The 17,423-nt window shown below is 41.3% G+C and overlaps 1 protein-coding gene and 1 long non-coding RNA gene across 10 annotated transcripts in view; one reads left to right on the forward strand and one right to left on the reverse strand.

Annotated features, from left to right (window-relative positions):
* Positions 1-2,254, reverse strand: part of LOC112925607 (uncharacterized) — a 39,354-nt gene extending 37,100 nt beyond the window's left edge. For both annotated transcript variants that reach the window (XR_011995256.1, XR_011995255.1), the window contains exon 1: positions 2,116-2,254. This is a non-coding gene — a long non-coding RNA (uncharacterized lncRNA). The remainder of the gene's footprint in view (positions 1-2,115) is intronic.
* Positions 1-17,423, forward strand: part of SATB1 (SATB homeobox 1) — a 98,962-nt gene that overhangs the window by 18,137 nt on the left and 63,402 nt on the right. For 3 of the 8 annotated variants that reach the window (XM_072726753.1, XM_072726760.1, XM_072726761.1), the window contains exons 1-5: positions 2,975-3,113; positions 5,868-6,102; positions 9,789-9,965; positions 10,747-10,873; positions 11,656-11,779. In XM_072726753.1, coding sequence (XP_072582854.1) covers positions 5,892-6,102; positions 9,789-9,965; positions 10,747-10,873; positions 11,656-11,779 — 639 coding nt within the window. In that variant the 5' untranslated portion in view covers positions 2,975-3,113; positions 5,868-5,891. Of the gene's footprint in view, positions 1-1,996; positions 2,313-2,528; positions 3,125-5,867; positions 6,103-9,788; positions 9,966-10,746; positions 10,874-11,655; positions 11,780-17,423 lie in introns of those variants that run through there. The other 5 variants (XM_072726756.1, XM_072726758.1, XM_072726754.1 and 2 more) reach the window with 4 other exon arrangements.

Raw genomic sequence — 17,423 nt, forward strand, 5'->3', positions numbered from 1 at the left:
CTTGCACCCGGTCTGAATTAATTTAGGAATGGTGGCGTCTTCTCCTTTGTGAATAACAAGTCAGATCTCTTTCAAGTGACCCAAATCTTGTTCGAATCCGCCACTATGAGCCACACGTATTTCTTCCTCCAACGTGTTCGTTCTGTGGCTCAGAAGTGAGGGAGTTTTGAACCTACCCCTGACTAGATACAGAAAGCTCTTACTCATCTTTTTTTTTTTTTTTTTTTTTTTAACGTTGGCTCATACTAGTTTGGGATTTTACCTCCTTTGAGGATAAATATTCGCGCGAGCTCTTCGGGGCTCCCGGCCTTTACGCCTGTGCAAATGTTTGTGCACCCTCCGCGCCGCTCGGGAGAGGTCTGCCCCGGTGTCCCCCTCGGGCCCCCCCCCCCCCAGGGCCCCCTGCCTGCGAGCCCCGAGCCGGTCACCTGCACGCGCGGGGCCCTCTCCCGCGGGGCCCGCGCGCCTCCCCGGGGGCCCGCCCGCGACGCTCCCACGTACTCCTTTCGGTGGCTTTTGCGCGCGTGGGTGGTTGGTGAGCGCCCCCCGCCCCCGCCCCCGCCGGCCCCCCTCCCCCCCGCCCCCGCCCCCGCCCCCGCCGGCGGCGCCCCTCCTCCCGCGCAGCTCACTCGCACACCTGCCCCTGCCGCCCGCGCGCCGCGCGCTCCCCTCCCCTCCCCGCCCCTCCCCTCCCCTCCCCGCCGCGGCGGCCGCTGCCAGGGAAGCCCCCTCTCCCGTCCCCTCCCGTCCCCTCCCCTCCGCGCCCTCCCCGGCGCGCCTGGCGGCGGCCGGCGCTGCCCCTCGCGCGGCGCCCTGTTATTCTGGGTATTGTGTGTAATAAATGTCGGGCCGCCTCACTCTAATCAAGCTCATTACAAATTCTTGCGCGCCCGGGGCCGGAAATCGTGCGCTTCCCCCCTCCCCCCCCACCCCTCCCCTCCCCTCCCCTCCCCTCCCCTCACTCATTCACTAGTTACTTGTCTTTCTGCTTTTTAACTCGCCGCCCCCGCCCCCGCCCCCTCCCCCAATCCGGCCCTCCAGCCCGGGTTTTAATCCCCGTCCCTCTTCCGCCTTCCCCTCGCACCCTGCCCCCCCACCCCACCCCACCCCCACCCCGTCGCCTTCCTCCTCCGCTCCGCACCCCCTTCCTCCTCCTCCTCCTCCTCCTCCCCCCCCCCCCCTCCGCCGCCGCCGCCGCCGCCGCCGCCACTTGCTCGCTCGCTCCCGCTCCCCGGACGCGGCGGAGGAGCCGGCCCCGCTGGGGAAGGGCTCGGGGCGGCGGCGGGCGGCCGGGAGGAGGCTGCGTGCTCGGGGCTGGGGCTGGGGCTGCGAGCGGGGTGACTCTGTATTAAAATGAGGAGGAGGAAGAAGCGGCAGCCACAGCGGCGGCGGCGGCGGCAGCAGCAGCAGCGGCGGCGGCAGCAGCAGCGGCGTAGGGGGCTGCAGCCCGGGCGGACGCGCGGAGCCGAGCTGGGCACGGCGGCGGCGGCGGCGGCGGCGGCGGCGGCGGCCGGGATGAGTCAACTCGTGATCTAATGGGGGCAGAGCCGGCCGCGCGGGGGAGAGCGAGCGAGCGAGCGAGCGAGGGAGAGCGAGCGGGAGCGGCGGCCCCGTCCGGGGACTCGCGCTCACACGCACGCACACACAAACACACGCACACGCCTCCCCCCGGGCCGCCCGGCAACCGCCGGCCTCGTCGCCACAACAGCCGCAGCCGCCCTCCGGCCCGGCCCGGGGCGCGAGCCTGAGGCCGGCGCCCGCGGAGGACGCGCCGGCGCCCGCGCCCGCGCCCCCGCCCCGCCCCCGCCCGCCCGCGCCCGCCCGCGCCCGCGCCCCCTGCGTTTCGGGGGACTCCGGCTCAGTTTTGCCGGGCGCTGGGCGTCTCGCCCCCGAGTCCCAGTGCCATTGTGGTGCTCGTTGTTTACCCCGGACTCTGGCTGAGTGAGCGCTCGGCGACTTTTTGGGGGGGAGGGGGCGGGGAGTTCGTCGCGGAGGCGGCGGCGGCGGCGGCGGCCGGGGGTGCCTGCGGGTTCCCTCCCCCTCCCTCCGCTCCCCTCCCTCCCTCCCTCCGCTCCCCTCCCGCCCCGCCGCCCCTCGCGCTCTCCCCCTACTCACTCGGCTCCCCGGGCGCTCGCAGCCCCGCGTCCATGGGCAGGGAGAGGGTCCTCGGGGCTGCTATCAGCGAGGGCCGGACCCAAAGTGGCCTCTCAGTGCCTTCCCGGGGCTCTAGCCGCGACCTTCTGCCCCCCCCTCGCTGCCCCTCGGTAGATGCCCTGGTTGCGGGGTGCGAGGCTGGGGGAAGAAAGTTTAAGGTTTGTTAATCATTAGTCGCAATTGTTGGGGAGGGGGCGGGGGCGGTCGGAAGGGAGGCGAGGTGGCCTTCCCCGCTCCGCGGTCTCGGGCTTCCTGGGGAATAATCTCGCAAGTGACAGCCCGAAGTAGACTTTCGGTCCTCACGCCGCAGACCCGGGCGGCGGGCGGGAGCCGGGAGCCGGGAGCCGGGAGCCAGGGAGGGAAGCGAGGGCACCTTTTTTTTTTTTTTTTTTTCTCTCTTTTCCCCCCTTTCCGGGAGACCTTGTCCGCAGTGATTTTTTTCTTCTTCTTTTTAAGAGAATCCTCAGTCACCACCTCGCCTCCCCAGCATCACCACAGTGTACAGCTCATAACGCGTTTTGCTTTGTTTTTACGATTTTCCCCCCAACGAATCACTTGTCAGATCAATTTTATCTTCTCCCTCCTCCCTACTTCCCACTCTCCCCTCCTCCCCCATCGAAAACCCCGTTCTCTGAGGTTAGACGTTTTACAAACCATATATGTTGTTTTTCGAATTGTGATTTTTTTTTTTTTTTTAACCCCCTCTCCCATGGCTACTCTTCTAGACGTTTATTTCTGCCCTTCCCCCGCTTAGGGGGGCGGGGGTAGGGGAAGAGAAAAATAATACAATTTCAGGGGAAGTCGCCTTCAGGTCTGCTGCTTTTTTTTTTTTTTTTTTTAATTAAAAAAAAAAAAAAAGGACGTAGAAAACATCAGTCTTGAACTTCTCTTCAAGAACCCGGGCTGCAAAGGAAATCTCCTTTGTTTTTGTTATTTATATGCTGTCAAGTTTTGAAGTGGTGAGTTTCAGGTCGGTTTTGCTAATTTCACTCAGTAAAACTGCAGTGTTTCTGTTTCTAGATAGTACTTTGCTTCTTTGTCTCTTTAAAAGGTCACAGTGAAAGCTTGGCCTGGATCGTGCCGGCCATATGGAATGGATAAGGGCACAATCTCTTAAAATGTGATTATGGGGTTCTTCGGGGGCGAGTGAGGCGATTCAGCCAGGAACTCGTTGAAAAAGATCCCACATTGCAAAAAAAAAAAAAAAATAGGTTGTTGAAGCTGGAATTTCATGTTTTTTCCTTTTCTTTTTGGAGGAAATAATAGCTGTGTCTGAGTTCACTGTTTTATTCAGTAATTATCATATATAGACATGGTTTATGGACAGGGAAATGGGATTTTGAGAAAGTAGCCTGCATTCTGTATGCCAACCAGACGTTACACTAAAAGGCGTTTTAAAATGTGTAACTCAAAAGAAACTCTTCAGCTTGGCATCTGTTGAGACTGTAGTTAGTTTCCAGGCTGTCAGTCCAGCAGGCCCCGTGGAGGCTGCTCTTTGCAATACCAAACTGAGGTTTGGTGAACTTTAGCCTTGGGCATAGAGTTTAAATGAGTAAATTGGGTGTTTTATGTGCATGTAATTTTGCTTTATAATGTAAAGCTTTTTACAAGATGACTGAGTGTTTAATAGACTCTTCTAGGTGGGTATTGGAAGGATAATTTTGCATGACCTATATGATGTTTTGATTGTCAATACATTAACTAAATTATAATCTATCACTTTCATTTGCTGTACAGCTTATAATGCTGTTAAGCCTCATGACTACTTAATATGTTTTGTAGCATTAACTTTGATGCTGTTGTCTACACCACCACCACCACCACCACCACCCCCCTCTTTTTTTTTTTTTTCTCAAATTGCCCCACGGGTTAAGTATTTTCTTTTCAAATCATATGTTTTAAAATTCATCTTCTGCTCTAGGGTAAGGCAACCAATTTCAGAAAAAGCAGCTCCATATTTTAATCCACACGAAACATTATAAACAGTGTTTTGAATAAGTTAATAATCATCGCTCTCTAATTTTGGCTTTAGACTGTAGTTTAATATAATGGAAAAGAGTAATCTTGATAAAAAGTGGTTAAAAGAGGAACATTTATTGTTAATGAACCTCATAACCAAAAACAGATGGGACCTCGATCAACGGTAAACCTTTAGTTCTCAGCGTGCCACCCTAGAGTACAAGGATAAATAGCCATTATTTCTCAAACTTTATAGTTCTTCGATTGGCATTCTTAAGGTTGCTTTTAAGCCTACAGATTACCATTGCTTCCCCCCACCCCCTTCACTTCTTTGCTTGACTATAATGGGCAGAGTAATCTATGGTTAAACAGGGAAAAAAATGCTTACAGAAAGGCCATGCTGATACAAACTGACTTTCAACAAACAGATCTCAATAGCTTCTTTGGTATAATATATATATTTTTTAAAGTACAAGATATGTTGAATTACCAGAGAGCTGGATATTGGGGAGCTCCATAAAGTACCATGAAAGTTTAGAAAATAATTCTACCGAACCTGCTATTACCAGTTGCAGTTAAAACTGCATTTTAGAAGTGACTTTGATATTGTACTAATTGCTTTATTATAAATATCAAAATTGATGTCCAGTGTATAACTGAAAACAATTATCTTTTATATTTTTTCTGAAGTCAGTTAAGATGTTGACTTCATTGGGTACCAAGGTTATTTTTAAATGTTAGTTATTGTGTTTTACCAAAATCATCAAGATTTTTTAAAAAAGTGAGTTTGGCCCTTCAATCTAATATGTATATCACAAAGTATTTTCAAGTTTTTTGCTGTTTAAACAAGTTAACAGTATTCTGTTACTAAGGGACACCTAAATATCAATGCTAAAACACATAGGTTGGAATGCTTCAGCATCTGGGATATTAGAAGAAATCCTACATTTCTTTCCATTTTCTTAAAGGTGATGTGATCCAATCACATGTTTGAACCAGGACTTGAGTAGATCTTTAACAGGTCATGTAATTCTTGAAACTTAAACAGTAGAAAACTTTTTCTGTGAATTAACCTGTAAAGCCAATGAGGTGTTTAAAAAGCAGTTACTTGCTACCTTTGCTACCTTCTAGTGAGGTAGTGTTTTGAGGTATACATATATATATGTGTGTGTATATATATATATATATATATATATATATATATATACACACACACACACACACACACACATATATTTTCCTCATAAGAATTAAACTATATGTAAAAATGTAAACATGCACTTCAGATTTAATTAATATTTTGGACTATGATAATCTTCCCATTCTTGATTAAAGGGTACTATTGTGTTCTGTAATGAGTTTCTAATTTTTAAAAATTGGGACTACATAAATATGTTGTTTTCTTTTTAGCTACACTTGTGGTAATTCTTGTTCTAAAAGTAAGCCCATTTCTCCCAACTTAGTTTTGTTGGCAGGTGACGGATCACCTTTTTATTCTAATATGCGTGGCTATAGTTTCCACAAATTATTCTGTTAACTTGAATGGAAATGTAATACTGTTGTCTAAAAACATAGTAATATCTGCATTATATGATTTGTCTAGTTAAGCAGTTTTACAAGTATGTTATATTTGTGGAGAGAAATAGCTACAGATAAAATATTTGCTCGGTATATCATCTATTACATAAGGGGGAAAGAGAGAGAGAGAGATCCCCCACCCAATTATAACATGTCTTCTTTTTAAATTCTGGCAGGTGATCTTTAGAGGGTAACTGAGTATGGATCATTTGAACGAGGCACCTCAGGGGAAAGAACATTCAGACATGTCTAACAATGTGAGCGATCCGAAGGGTCCACCAGCCAAGATTGCCCGCCTGGAGCAGAACGGGAGCCCACTAGGAAGAGGAAGGCTTGGGAGCACAGGTGCAAAAATGCAGGGAGTGCCTTTAAAACACTCGGGCCATCTGATGAAAACCAACCTTAGGAAAGGTAAATACCTTCCAGCCAAATCCTGGAAAGCTGCAAGCCCTTGTGTCTACTCAAGGCCACTTTGTGTGGGGGGTGGAGAGCAGAACATGTCTTTGTATATTCTTTTCCTTGATTCCCTTTCTGATGTGAAATTAGTTCCATTCCATGCTGCAGTGTCAGTCATGCTTAGAAAGTGTGGGCTCTGGGCTTGAGTGGAGCACCTTACCCTACTATATAGACTGGAGTCATTGGGTGTTTGGATGATAAGGACTGAGTGAAATATAATGGCTTTCATTACACAACATTACACATTGATAAGGTGTTACTGTGGTAGAGGATGCGTAGGTGGCTGTTGCTTAAACTAACCCCGATTAAGAATAAGACACTTAGATTGTTTGAGGACTGTCTTAGCTTTTTTCAGAGGATTATTAGTTGTAAGTCATTTTCAGAGATAACGGGAATCTTATGTGATACGATGTTGAAATTTTGCGATGTCCTATTTTATGGTTTGTTTTCTTAAGAGCAAATTTATTATTTAGTAGTGAAAAACCTGATGATTCTAGTTTATGGTTTTTGCTACAGTTGAGTATTTTTGATAAAGGAAGGGCAAACTCAGGCAAGTTTATAAAGGGAAGATGTGTAACCGTGTGACTCTACCAATTTTATATAAAATTGATGAAGTTTAACAACTTTGTGTTCAGCACTGCTATTTATGTAGATCAGTGCCTATACTGGGTATAACGTGTGTGTCTCATAATAGTCTTTATTTTGTCTCTGAATAACTGTGTTTAGGGTTCAGATTTTTCTTACATTTGCTAAGCGAAGGATAAAAATGCCATCTTTTAGCAACCGAGAATATTAAGTAGATAAAGTTAGAAGGCAGAGGAATTTCATTGTGTTTGATGCATAACATTTATCATACAATCATTTATTTTTTTCTTGGTTTGGCGAAAACAAAGAATATATTGATCCTGAAATGAACAGACACAGCAGTCCGTATTGTTAGATCTTTATCTATTAAAAATGGAAAAACAGCACTTCAGCAAATTCTTTGGCCTCTACTCATGATTACCCTATTTATTGATTGTTTGCCAAGAATGTATGCATCTTAAGAAAGCCAGGGTAAGAGCATTAAAAATATAATTTATTACGGCTTTTCAAACTGAGTGCATTAATATTGTACTGTGAAGCACTGGGGCTCTATAAAAAAGACTTTCTGACGCCTGCAAACATATAAGTTCCATAAATTCCTAAATAGGAGATTTCAGCTGTCTCTGGTATTATGTGATATTTGCACAGCAAACTTTAATGCCAGGACAGTTTTAGACAAGGATTCTACAGACTTCACTGCTCCTTATGGCAGACGTGCTGTTTACACAGGCTCATAAACCTTCAGCAAAAGCTTCTAAGACTGCCTCCAGGTTTAAATCATGTGGTATTTTTAGCATTCAGCAGTGACCAGTGCACTCCCCTTTTAATGCTGGAAGGTTATGAAGTTGCTGTAGTTGGAAGTCTTGCCAAACACTAGCACAAATAATCAGACAGTTCAGAGAAGGCTCCTGTTCAGCATTACTCACAGTATCAGGAAGACAAGGGTGACAAGTTTGCTAGAAGGTTTAGCAGCTAGATTTTTAATTAAATGATTCTATTGTCACTTTATCAGTAGCCACCTTAATTATCTATAGGGTATCTCTAAATAAAAGTCCAAAGTAAATCCAGTATGTTTCAACAGTTTGTAAAGCCTATAGTTAATTTTCATATGTCTAGGGAGCATATAGTAGAACACGTCTGTATCATTCTGTAAGAGGAAAAATCAATGCGTATGTTTTTGTTGTACTAACCCAACTCTTTGAAGCCATCAGAACAGGGGGAGGAGAAACCAAAGTACAGTAATTTCACTTCCTGCTCAAAATTTTTTTTTAAACATTGCTTTCATAGTGACTTATTTTAAAAATTTAGTTTAATTGTAGAAGGTTCTCAGCTTGCTTCAAACAACAAAATTACTAAAGCTTTTTGGTGGTGGTGTTTTTTTTTTCTTTTATTTTTCATGTATATAGTTTCTGTTTGACAGGTGCTAGATAAAAATTGGGGCTGAGATGAGAAAGCACTACTTAAGAAAAAGAGGTTGGGTGTTTTGTTTATTTGTTTAGGAAATTATGCCAAAGTACCTTCAAGCCAAGGAAGAAATCACCAGTTCGCATGTTGCTATTTTTGCTGTGGTCTTCCCAAGTCTTCTTCTGATCCCTGACAGGTTCTCTCTCTGGTATAAAACAGATGAATGAATGACAAGAATATTGGCAAGCTCTGCGGCTTGTTTTTCATGCCTAGCCTGTTGGGTACCTTCGAATGAGTTTGTGAGCTTTTCTAAGTAAACCTAAAGGGGTTTATTTGTCAGAGCTAGAATCTCTAGTGAACAGTTCACTAAGGCTTTGGTGAAGATGCACATGTAAAAATATGTAGCTGTTTAACTGCCGGCTTTTATTCAGCATAAACAAGAAAATAGAGCCTTTTTAAAGGGCATCACTGGTGTCAGTAGGAAATCCTGATTTTTAGCTCTGGTTGGTGTGCATTAGAAATCTCCAGAAGTTGGTAGGATTCTGTGAGTCCAGAGGGCAGAGCCTTATAGAGGCATTAATGTTATAGGACTAATTGGGGATCCTGGGTGCCCTGTTAAAGTAACCCTTGTCATCATTTATGCTAAAGATGATACCCTCCTGGCAGTTTGCCACAGTACAGTTCAGATGCATCTGCTTTTAACCCTTTTCCGTATATCACTGGAAGTCTGACAGTGCGCTGCATAAACACCTTGAGTACTACAGCATTCCGTGATTTCAGTTTCTAGAAGCCTCTTTTCTAACGGTGGTGTGGCCTGTGCTTATTAATCATCTGGCTACTGAGTTATTACATTGGATTAAAGTAAATAAAGAAAGAACACGTCAAATCTGTGTAGATCCCTTTATCCTAATATGTCATTACGAAGCCACTTTCCTTTTCTCTTTCTCTCCTAACACATAACAAAGATTGTTCATTTTAAAGACCTGTGGTTACTGGGATGTCTTTTTAGTCAGGTAGATTAAATGAGTAGCTGTAAAAATAAATCTTATTTATTTACATTATGCACATATTGAAATCATATTTTAAACATCAGTTTGGTTAAGTTTTGTGTTTCTTTTATGCAACTGTTTAGTAAAGATCTAATAAAAGGAAGAAAATGCTAAAAATGTTATAGTCAAAGGTAATTTGGACACAAACGGGAAAAGTTTAATATTAACAAAAAGCACGTAGGAAGCATGAAGGTGGGTTCTTCTGAAGACGCCTATAGTGAGTTCTGTTTGCACCCTGTATACCACTCACAGCAGATCAGATAAGACACTTCTCTCTCGTCAGCATTATTATTTGATCAAAAAGGTAATTCTGCATTAATTGATTTTGGAAAATGCACTGTTAATATTAAAGCAGAGCCCAAGTTATCTTGGGACCAAATTCACATCCTATTTCAATATTTCTCTTACAACTTTAAAAAATAAAAGAATGTATATGTTTGTGTGTGCGTGCTTGTATCCCTGTGCCCTGTCTGCCTTGGAAACACAGTCTCCCCTTCTCTCACTGTTGGGAAGATTTATTTTCATGGTTTAGTTTTTCCTCCCCCCAGATTGTATTTCTGAAGATTGTTGGTTTGCGTTTCTTTTTCTCTGTCTCTTTGATAGGAACCATGCTACCAGTTTTCTGCGTGGTGGAACATTATGAAAACGCCATTGAATATGATTGCAAGGAGGAGCATGCGGAATTTGTGTTGGTGAGAAAGGATATGCTTTTCAACCAGCTGATAGAAATGGCATTACTGTCTCTGGGTTATTCACATAGCTCTGCTGCCCAGGCCAAAGGTAAATAATGCATACGTGGGGTTGGAAAAATTGCTTGGCATCCTTTGTTTACTCTGCAGAGAAAGCACTGAATATTTTTATTCAAAGAACTGTAGCCTGTGTGTTACATTGGTTCCTTATAGACTGTGGGTTTAAAAAATTGGCTTAATTCAGTTTGGTTTAGTTAACACACATTTTGCTCGTGTGGAATGTCGAGGTAGATTTTTTTTTTAAATTACTTCAGCTGAATCATTAGTATGCTTATTGACCTTAATAATCTGCTCCACTGAGGACCCACAAGGAAGTGAGGAGCGTATTTGAGCAGATGGACTGTTGAGAGTCAATTTGCATTTATGACTGAATATCTAGTTCTGTTTCTTTTATTCTGTTTCTGATGGTTTTATGGGCTGTAAAGTATTTTTCAATGCTGATTCCCATTGCAATAGAGAATCTTATCTAAATCGTAAAGCCATTTAGAACTGGTTCAGCTATGTCTTATTAGAACTTCCTGTAAGTTAGGAAAATGTGGCCTATGCATAGGTTTTATTGATGGGGTTTTATTTCCAAAATAATAAACAACCCTACAGTCATTTACATAATTTCACAATTTGGAAGGCTAAGCTGTGAATATTTTCATTGACCTGCCTTTTAGAGGGAAGGGAATCATTCAAACAGAAATAACAATATTGCTTGTGGTGGGGGCAATGAAAAACAACAACGACGACGACGACAACAACCTTCTACTAGAAATATTATCTGAAAGGTAAAATATTTAGTGACATATTCTCTTTATCTGCAATAGGCCTAATCCAGGTTGGAAAGTGGAATCCAGTTCCACTGTCTTATGTGACAGATGCCCCTGATGCTACGGTAGCAGATATGCTTCAAGACGTGTATCATGTGGTCACATTGAAAATTCAGTTACACAGGTGAGTCAGGACAGCAGTTAGTTCTAAGGCAAAAGGTTCTATGTGCCTGATCTCTTGAAATAAAGCATCTCTGGTCAACCTTTGATTTTTATTTACTCTTAATGTTTCAGAAGGGTTAATCCAAATTGATTTTATTACTTTACCCCTTCTGCTTTATTTTCCTAACTTCAATGTATATTTAAAAGCAGCCTTCCCACCTGCCCCCCACCCCCGAATTTGTAGGTTTTGTGCAGGATATCAAAAGACAAGACTTTTTATATTTAGTCAATTAAATGATGCATTACAAGAAGGCATTTTACATAAAGTTTACTTAAGAGAAAAATATTTTTGCATATCATGAACAGTGCCATCTGTGTACATTTTGTGAAAGAATGCCTTATTCACTATTACCGCGATCTTATTTATTTATATATATATATTTTTTGCCATTTTAATTCGTATGAACAGAGTCATGAAAGGAAAACGGTTAATACGTTAATGCTTTTCACGATGGCTCATGAGAAAGCAGTACACCTTAAATTGTCTTCCCAAGCGCATCAGAGCAGGAAGGTAGAAGTAACATGAAAAAATAGCCACCACAGGCAGCTGATGTATAATTCATGCATCGATACAGCAGATGTGTTGTATAAAGTAATTAACTAATCGGAACAATCAGGAGACCGAGAGCAATCTCCAGATGCATCTGTTTGATGCGCAAAATGAAATCTGTCTGTCTTAAAGGAATGTTCTGCAGCGGGATGCAATCTTGTAATAATCCCCTTTCTAATCTATGTCTCAAATAGTTGCCCCAAACTAGAAGACTTGCCTCCCGAACAATGGTCGCACACCACAGTAAGGAATGCTCTGAAGGACTTACTGAAAGATATGAATCAGAGTTCGTTGGCCAAGGAGTGCCCCCTTTCACAGGTACTTAGCATAGCATGTAATAAATAATAAGCCATCGTGGGGAGCCTTGATTTGAGGTTTGATGGGGCCCCATAGTCTAAAGCAACTGGTATCTGAAGCAGGACTGTCAAAATTGCAAAGTGACTTGACCACTGGTGACTTTAAACAGGATGCTTGATTTATTCTGAACAGAGCCTTTACACTTTTTCTCCCTTGGGGAAAAGAATGAAGGAAAAGCAGCTCAGCAGAAGAGTGTGCTAGCTTGTTTTTAGATTCCTTTTCTGAGTGCTCTGAGCATGGAAGCTACATTCTCCTGAGTATCCTTACTTAAGAAAGAGTAAAGGTGGTATAACTTCCAAGAACCTTTGGTGAGGGGGAATGGCAGTGTAAGTATTAATGTAAAACTTTACCATGCTACCTAAATAAAAGTATGGTTTGGGGATATTTTGTTCATTACAAAAAGGGGAGAAAAAGAGTATTTAGTATAAACAATTATAAAAATAAGAAGTTTCTTCCCTGTAACCAGAGGTTGAGTAGTTGTTTACTGGGATTTTGTCACCAGTTTTGTGGCATTGGTTTACCTTTTTTGTTTTTTGTTTTTTTGGTTTTTTTTTTTGGTGGAATCTTTTCCTTTCCTCTGAGATTCCTGTCATATCATCAGAGATTCTTGAAATGAGACAAATATTTATTATTATCGTATTTGATATTTTACAATGAATTTTGGTGAAGCATAACTAAAACTCTAGGTAGAGACTACCCTGTTTCTAAATTTAAAACCAAACATCATTTTTGATAATGCTCAGCTGATTTCACATAAAAAAGGATGCTGTGAACCTGCTCTTAATGGGCTGCTTGTGTAGTCACTACGTAATTGTGTTTGAATGCCATCCCTCAGTGTCAAACCCAATGTGAGGTCATCCCATGATACAGTATAATTCAAGTATGATCTAACTAGATTTTTACCCCATTTTGAAGTTCTTTTTTAAGTTCAAAACGTAATTCTGAATGTTACTCTGTCAGTCACTTGAGCGTAAATCTTATGATTCTGCTATAAACATTTCTGCAGTTGAGATATTCTCAGAATGTATTTCTAGTGTAATGCTCGTGAGGGTACTAGTACCTTTGGTAGGGAGCTTGTGGGCTTTTGTGCTACTGTTTTATGGAAACTCCATACATCTCGGGTTACAGTCCCTCAGCTTTACTTTGATATTTGTTGTAGGAATAGAGCAAATGAATTAAGTTTATAATTAATTATGGCTTTCTGTATTCTTTTAAGATTAACTGTAGCCATAGAAAAAATATTTTCTATATTGCAAGTATCAGTTTCTTAGAATGCAGGGCAAACTCTTTTTGTTATTTTAGCTTATTTCCTTCTATCTTCCTTCTCTCACCCTTGGAGTAGAGAGGATGTGAATTTATAACCATCGAATAAAAGTAATTTAAATTAATTAAACACAGTTAAATCAATAGGATGATATAATGAAGCAGGTGACTCTTACATCTGGGACTTTGGGCTTTGCAGACAACTCCAGATAATATGTCACTTTGTTACTAGCGTTTGAAAATTTGAAATGTCCTAGAAATAAACTTTTTTTTAACTCCGAGGTAAAATATGCATAAACACCTCGTACAGGAATGCCATGTATCTACACGGTGCTAAATGTCCCGTTGATATTGGAAGTAAATTCAGGCAAAGATTTAAGGCATTTACTGTGAGCTGGAGAAGAAGATGCTAGTATGAGTATTTGCTGATAGAAGCAGTGAGAATTAATTGTTAAATGACCTCAACATTCAGCCAGTAAACTCTACCTCACTATAGCTTATAAATATAATTGTGAGTTTACTTAATGTTATCATGGGAAATGAATTGAATACAGACAATTATAACATTAAACAGAATGACAAAATGAAATTCGGGGCTTGGTTTTAGAGTCCTACATTGGTGAGTTTCTATAGAGAGTCCTCTGGAGGAACGTGCATCTGTGTGTTAGCTGGAGATCTTGCCGTAATCAATCATTGAGTGGCGAAACTAGGCTATAACTTCAACATCAGTTGTAATTACAGTTGTCCTTTCTTTAAAAATATCTTTTAAAAAAATGCGTAGTTTACCAGCGGCAACAAATATTTGAAATTAATTTAATGTTTAATATTATGAAAAAATACAACCTCTTCTTTTAAATGAGTGAGTTATTTTATACTCCACTGTGTCATCTTTTATTTCTTTCTCTAGAATGAGTCCATGAATCTTGATACTCCATTCAGAATGTTTTAATAATGAACTATTTTCCATTTGCTTCTTTATTTTCTTTTCTGTCATAAGTTATTAGTTAAAGAAGAGAAATCCAGGCTCTGTAAGGCCTAATCCCAAAATATATGCGAAGCTTGGCAGAACTACTCTTTCTTTCCCCTGTGGTTGAGAGATAGTGATGAAGATGGCTTTGTGAAAATGCCCAGCAAAAAAATATTGCCTCAGTCTTATACAAAATGGAACCAACATCAAGAAATGCTAAGTGTTAACACCTATTTACCCCTCTATGGGATTTTGATTTATTTACTTGAGAAAATTGAGCATACAATCTAGCATACACATTTTGCTGTACTTTAAGAATTCTGTTTAATATGATAAAATACCTCAGTAGCAAGTATAGCTGTAGGATCTCTCATGATTTGGCTGAGCAGAAAGTCCACCCTACAGACCCTGCTCAGCTCCCCTTACAGAGGTAGAGGCTAGGAGGGAATACCAGTGAGAATCCAGCAGGAATTCACCTGGGGTATCTGACAAGCTCTGCCTTAGTGCTCTTTGGAGGATTGCCCCACACTTGCTAGGCAGATGTCTTTGGAATCTTAGAACTAGGTGTTATCCTACCCAGATTCCTCCTTGGACAAATGAAGGAGCCAGTGGCCCTAGAGTTTGTCAAACTGCTGGTTAGTGACCGACCCAAAAGTCCTTTCCGAATGATAAATTTTAGAATGTGTTTTTTTTTTTTTTTTTTTTTTTTTTAGAATGTGTTAATTTTAAAATGAATGCTTATGTTGTCTTGCCGTAATGTCTGATAATATTTGCAAGGTTTTCTCCAGATGAGAAACTCTTCTTATAAGAGTGCATGTGGTTTGATTTATAACTATGCCTTTATTTGTTACTGCTTTGCTAAATCATGAATCTGCCCAAATAGATTGACATCCATCTATTAAGTTTTTGTACCACGTGTTTATTTTTGTAAAAACCTGTCAAGACACAAACACTTAGCTCCTTATGGATCTGAAGTTGGTCACTTTGTTACTCTCCCTTTTTTCAGTGGATGTGGTTGGATAAGGTGGGTGTTGTATTTTGAACTGCAAGTAAGGAGGAGAGAATAAATCAGGCTTGGGGACAAGAAAGCCTGTGGTCATGAGAACATTGAGAGTATGGATTCAGGAGGTAAAAGGGTAGTTAAATAAACATTTTGATTTATAATAAGGCATTTCATTTTCATTTTAGTTTTCCCTGAAGTTTTAGAAATTTAACTTAAGAACTGGATAAATATATATATACACTCAGTATAAGGATAGATTCATTTTGTTAAAACTACCATAAGTAAAAGGTCAGTTATTACTTCTTTCAGCCTAAAATGTTTCTTCTAAAAATGTTCAGGTCATATATTCCTAAGAAATTTTAATCTGATATGTACATTTTTCTCCACCCCTTCTCTATCATACAGGCGCACGTGCACACACTCACACACTCACGCATCATAACTCTCACATTGTTAAGGCAGTGGGTCACTTTCTACTTCTATTTAAGCTCCAAGCTCAAGTCCTACATGAAGTGAGTGGGAATTGTCATTTTTATTTTCAAGTGGCAAAATATATATAAGATATATTTAGGTTTGAACGTTCCATTGAGAAGTCATATTGAGTAGCATCGTTTTTCCTTTTCCTTGACAGCATCTAAGGATCTAATATATGTCAGATTTTTTATTAGGTATTGGCAAAATAGGTAAACCATCCTGCCCGCCCTCCTGATGCTTACCATTTAATAATACTGATTATATGAAACTTGGCAGTCATTGCCATAAACATTAAATAAACCTCTGTGGTCAGTTGATTTCCAGTCTATGTAATGCATACCATCGGAGCAACAGTTTAAAAATTCCCTATCAGGGGGATCCCTGGGTGGCTCAGCAATTTAATGCCTGCCTTCGGCCCAGGGTGTGATCCTGGAGTTCCAGGTTTGAGTCCCACATCAGGCTCCCTGCATGGAGCCTGCTTCTCCCCCTGCCTATCTCTGACTCTCTGTCTCTATGTCTCTCATGAATAAATAAGTAAAATCTTTAAAAAAAAAAATTCTGTATCAGTTATGCTATATGTGTATTAAACTGCACTTTGCATTATTGTTTTATAATTTTTAGACTAAAATGACATTTCTGAAAAATTTTAAATAAACATTAGTAATCACTTGTCTTAAGAATATCTGACATCAATATTCATATTTTGTACTTCATGTGAGAGTCTAACCCTATGAAATTTATTCACATACTTATTCAAAAATATGTATTGACAGTCTGCTGTGTGACGGGCATCCTATTTCTTATGTAGTAATATGAATGATATGCTTTCATATTTGAAATAATAATAATTTTTGTTTACTTTGATGTATCATGAGCAAGTCTGTCACCCTAAGCAGTATATAGTTTGTATCCCATTCTCAATTGAGGAAACCTGAGACATAGAGTGTTTAAATGAGTCCTAAGAGTTACACCCCTGGTAAAGCAGAGGGATGAGAATTCATACCCAGAGCCTGTGAACTTAATCCAATATCCTCCTTGGTCACATATAGATGGGCTTTTTTTTTTTTTTTTTTTTTTTAAGGCTTTCTCAAATTAATTTGATGTATTTCATAAAATACTTGCATCTCCCTGAAGTATTGGTAACTACTTAAGTTTTCCAATTGTGTTTATTCTCACTGCTGAAATTTTTCTTTAGCATAGGAGATTTGATTCTTTTGTTTGTACTCTGACTTGCATTATTAAAAGTATAGTTGTTTCTTGCCCCTAGTTTAGAAGTGAGAGGGTAGTTCAGACCACAGGGACTGACTTCTGGGATAACCTGGTATTTGAGAGGTTCCAGAAAGTTTTGAGTTTAGCAGTTCTATGGCAGTTCCTTTCTTGCCCATCCTGACACATCCTTCTGGATCAGTAAGTATAACTAAGCTACTAGCCTTTTGATTTGAGTCCCAGGGCAGTGTTAGGCATTTGCATTGGAAACATTGGGCAGTTGAATTTTTTGAATCTATTTGCAAGTAGGGACTTTAGTCAGCCACTAGCCTGATATGATGGATGAGGATGTAACTGGCCAGCTCCATTTAAAAATAGAGCGTTTCCTGTTTGAGATGTGCTTGTAGGATTTTGTACTTGCCCCTTCCCGATGTAATCCATAAATCTTGTTAAATATGTATCCTTTTTTTAAATTACAAAACTTTTCCCAACCCTTACCCTACTGACCATAAAGGAATCCGAGGTTATGAACATCTGCTTTGCCAGGCACTGATGTTCTTGATACTGATTGGATTTTATTACCATTTTCAGCAATTGTATTCATAGTGAGATCCATAAAGGAAATGGTAAAACCAGTCTTATTATATGGTTAGTAGTGTGAATTGCTGATAATTGTTTCTGTCTTCTTTTTT

Source organism: Vulpes vulpes, chromosome 11, assembly GCF_048418805.1.
Source record: "Vulpes vulpes isolate BD-2025 chromosome 11, VulVul3, whole genome shotgun sequence".
Lineage (NCBI taxonomy): Eukaryota > Metazoa > Chordata > Mammalia > Carnivora > Canidae > Vulpes > Vulpes vulpes.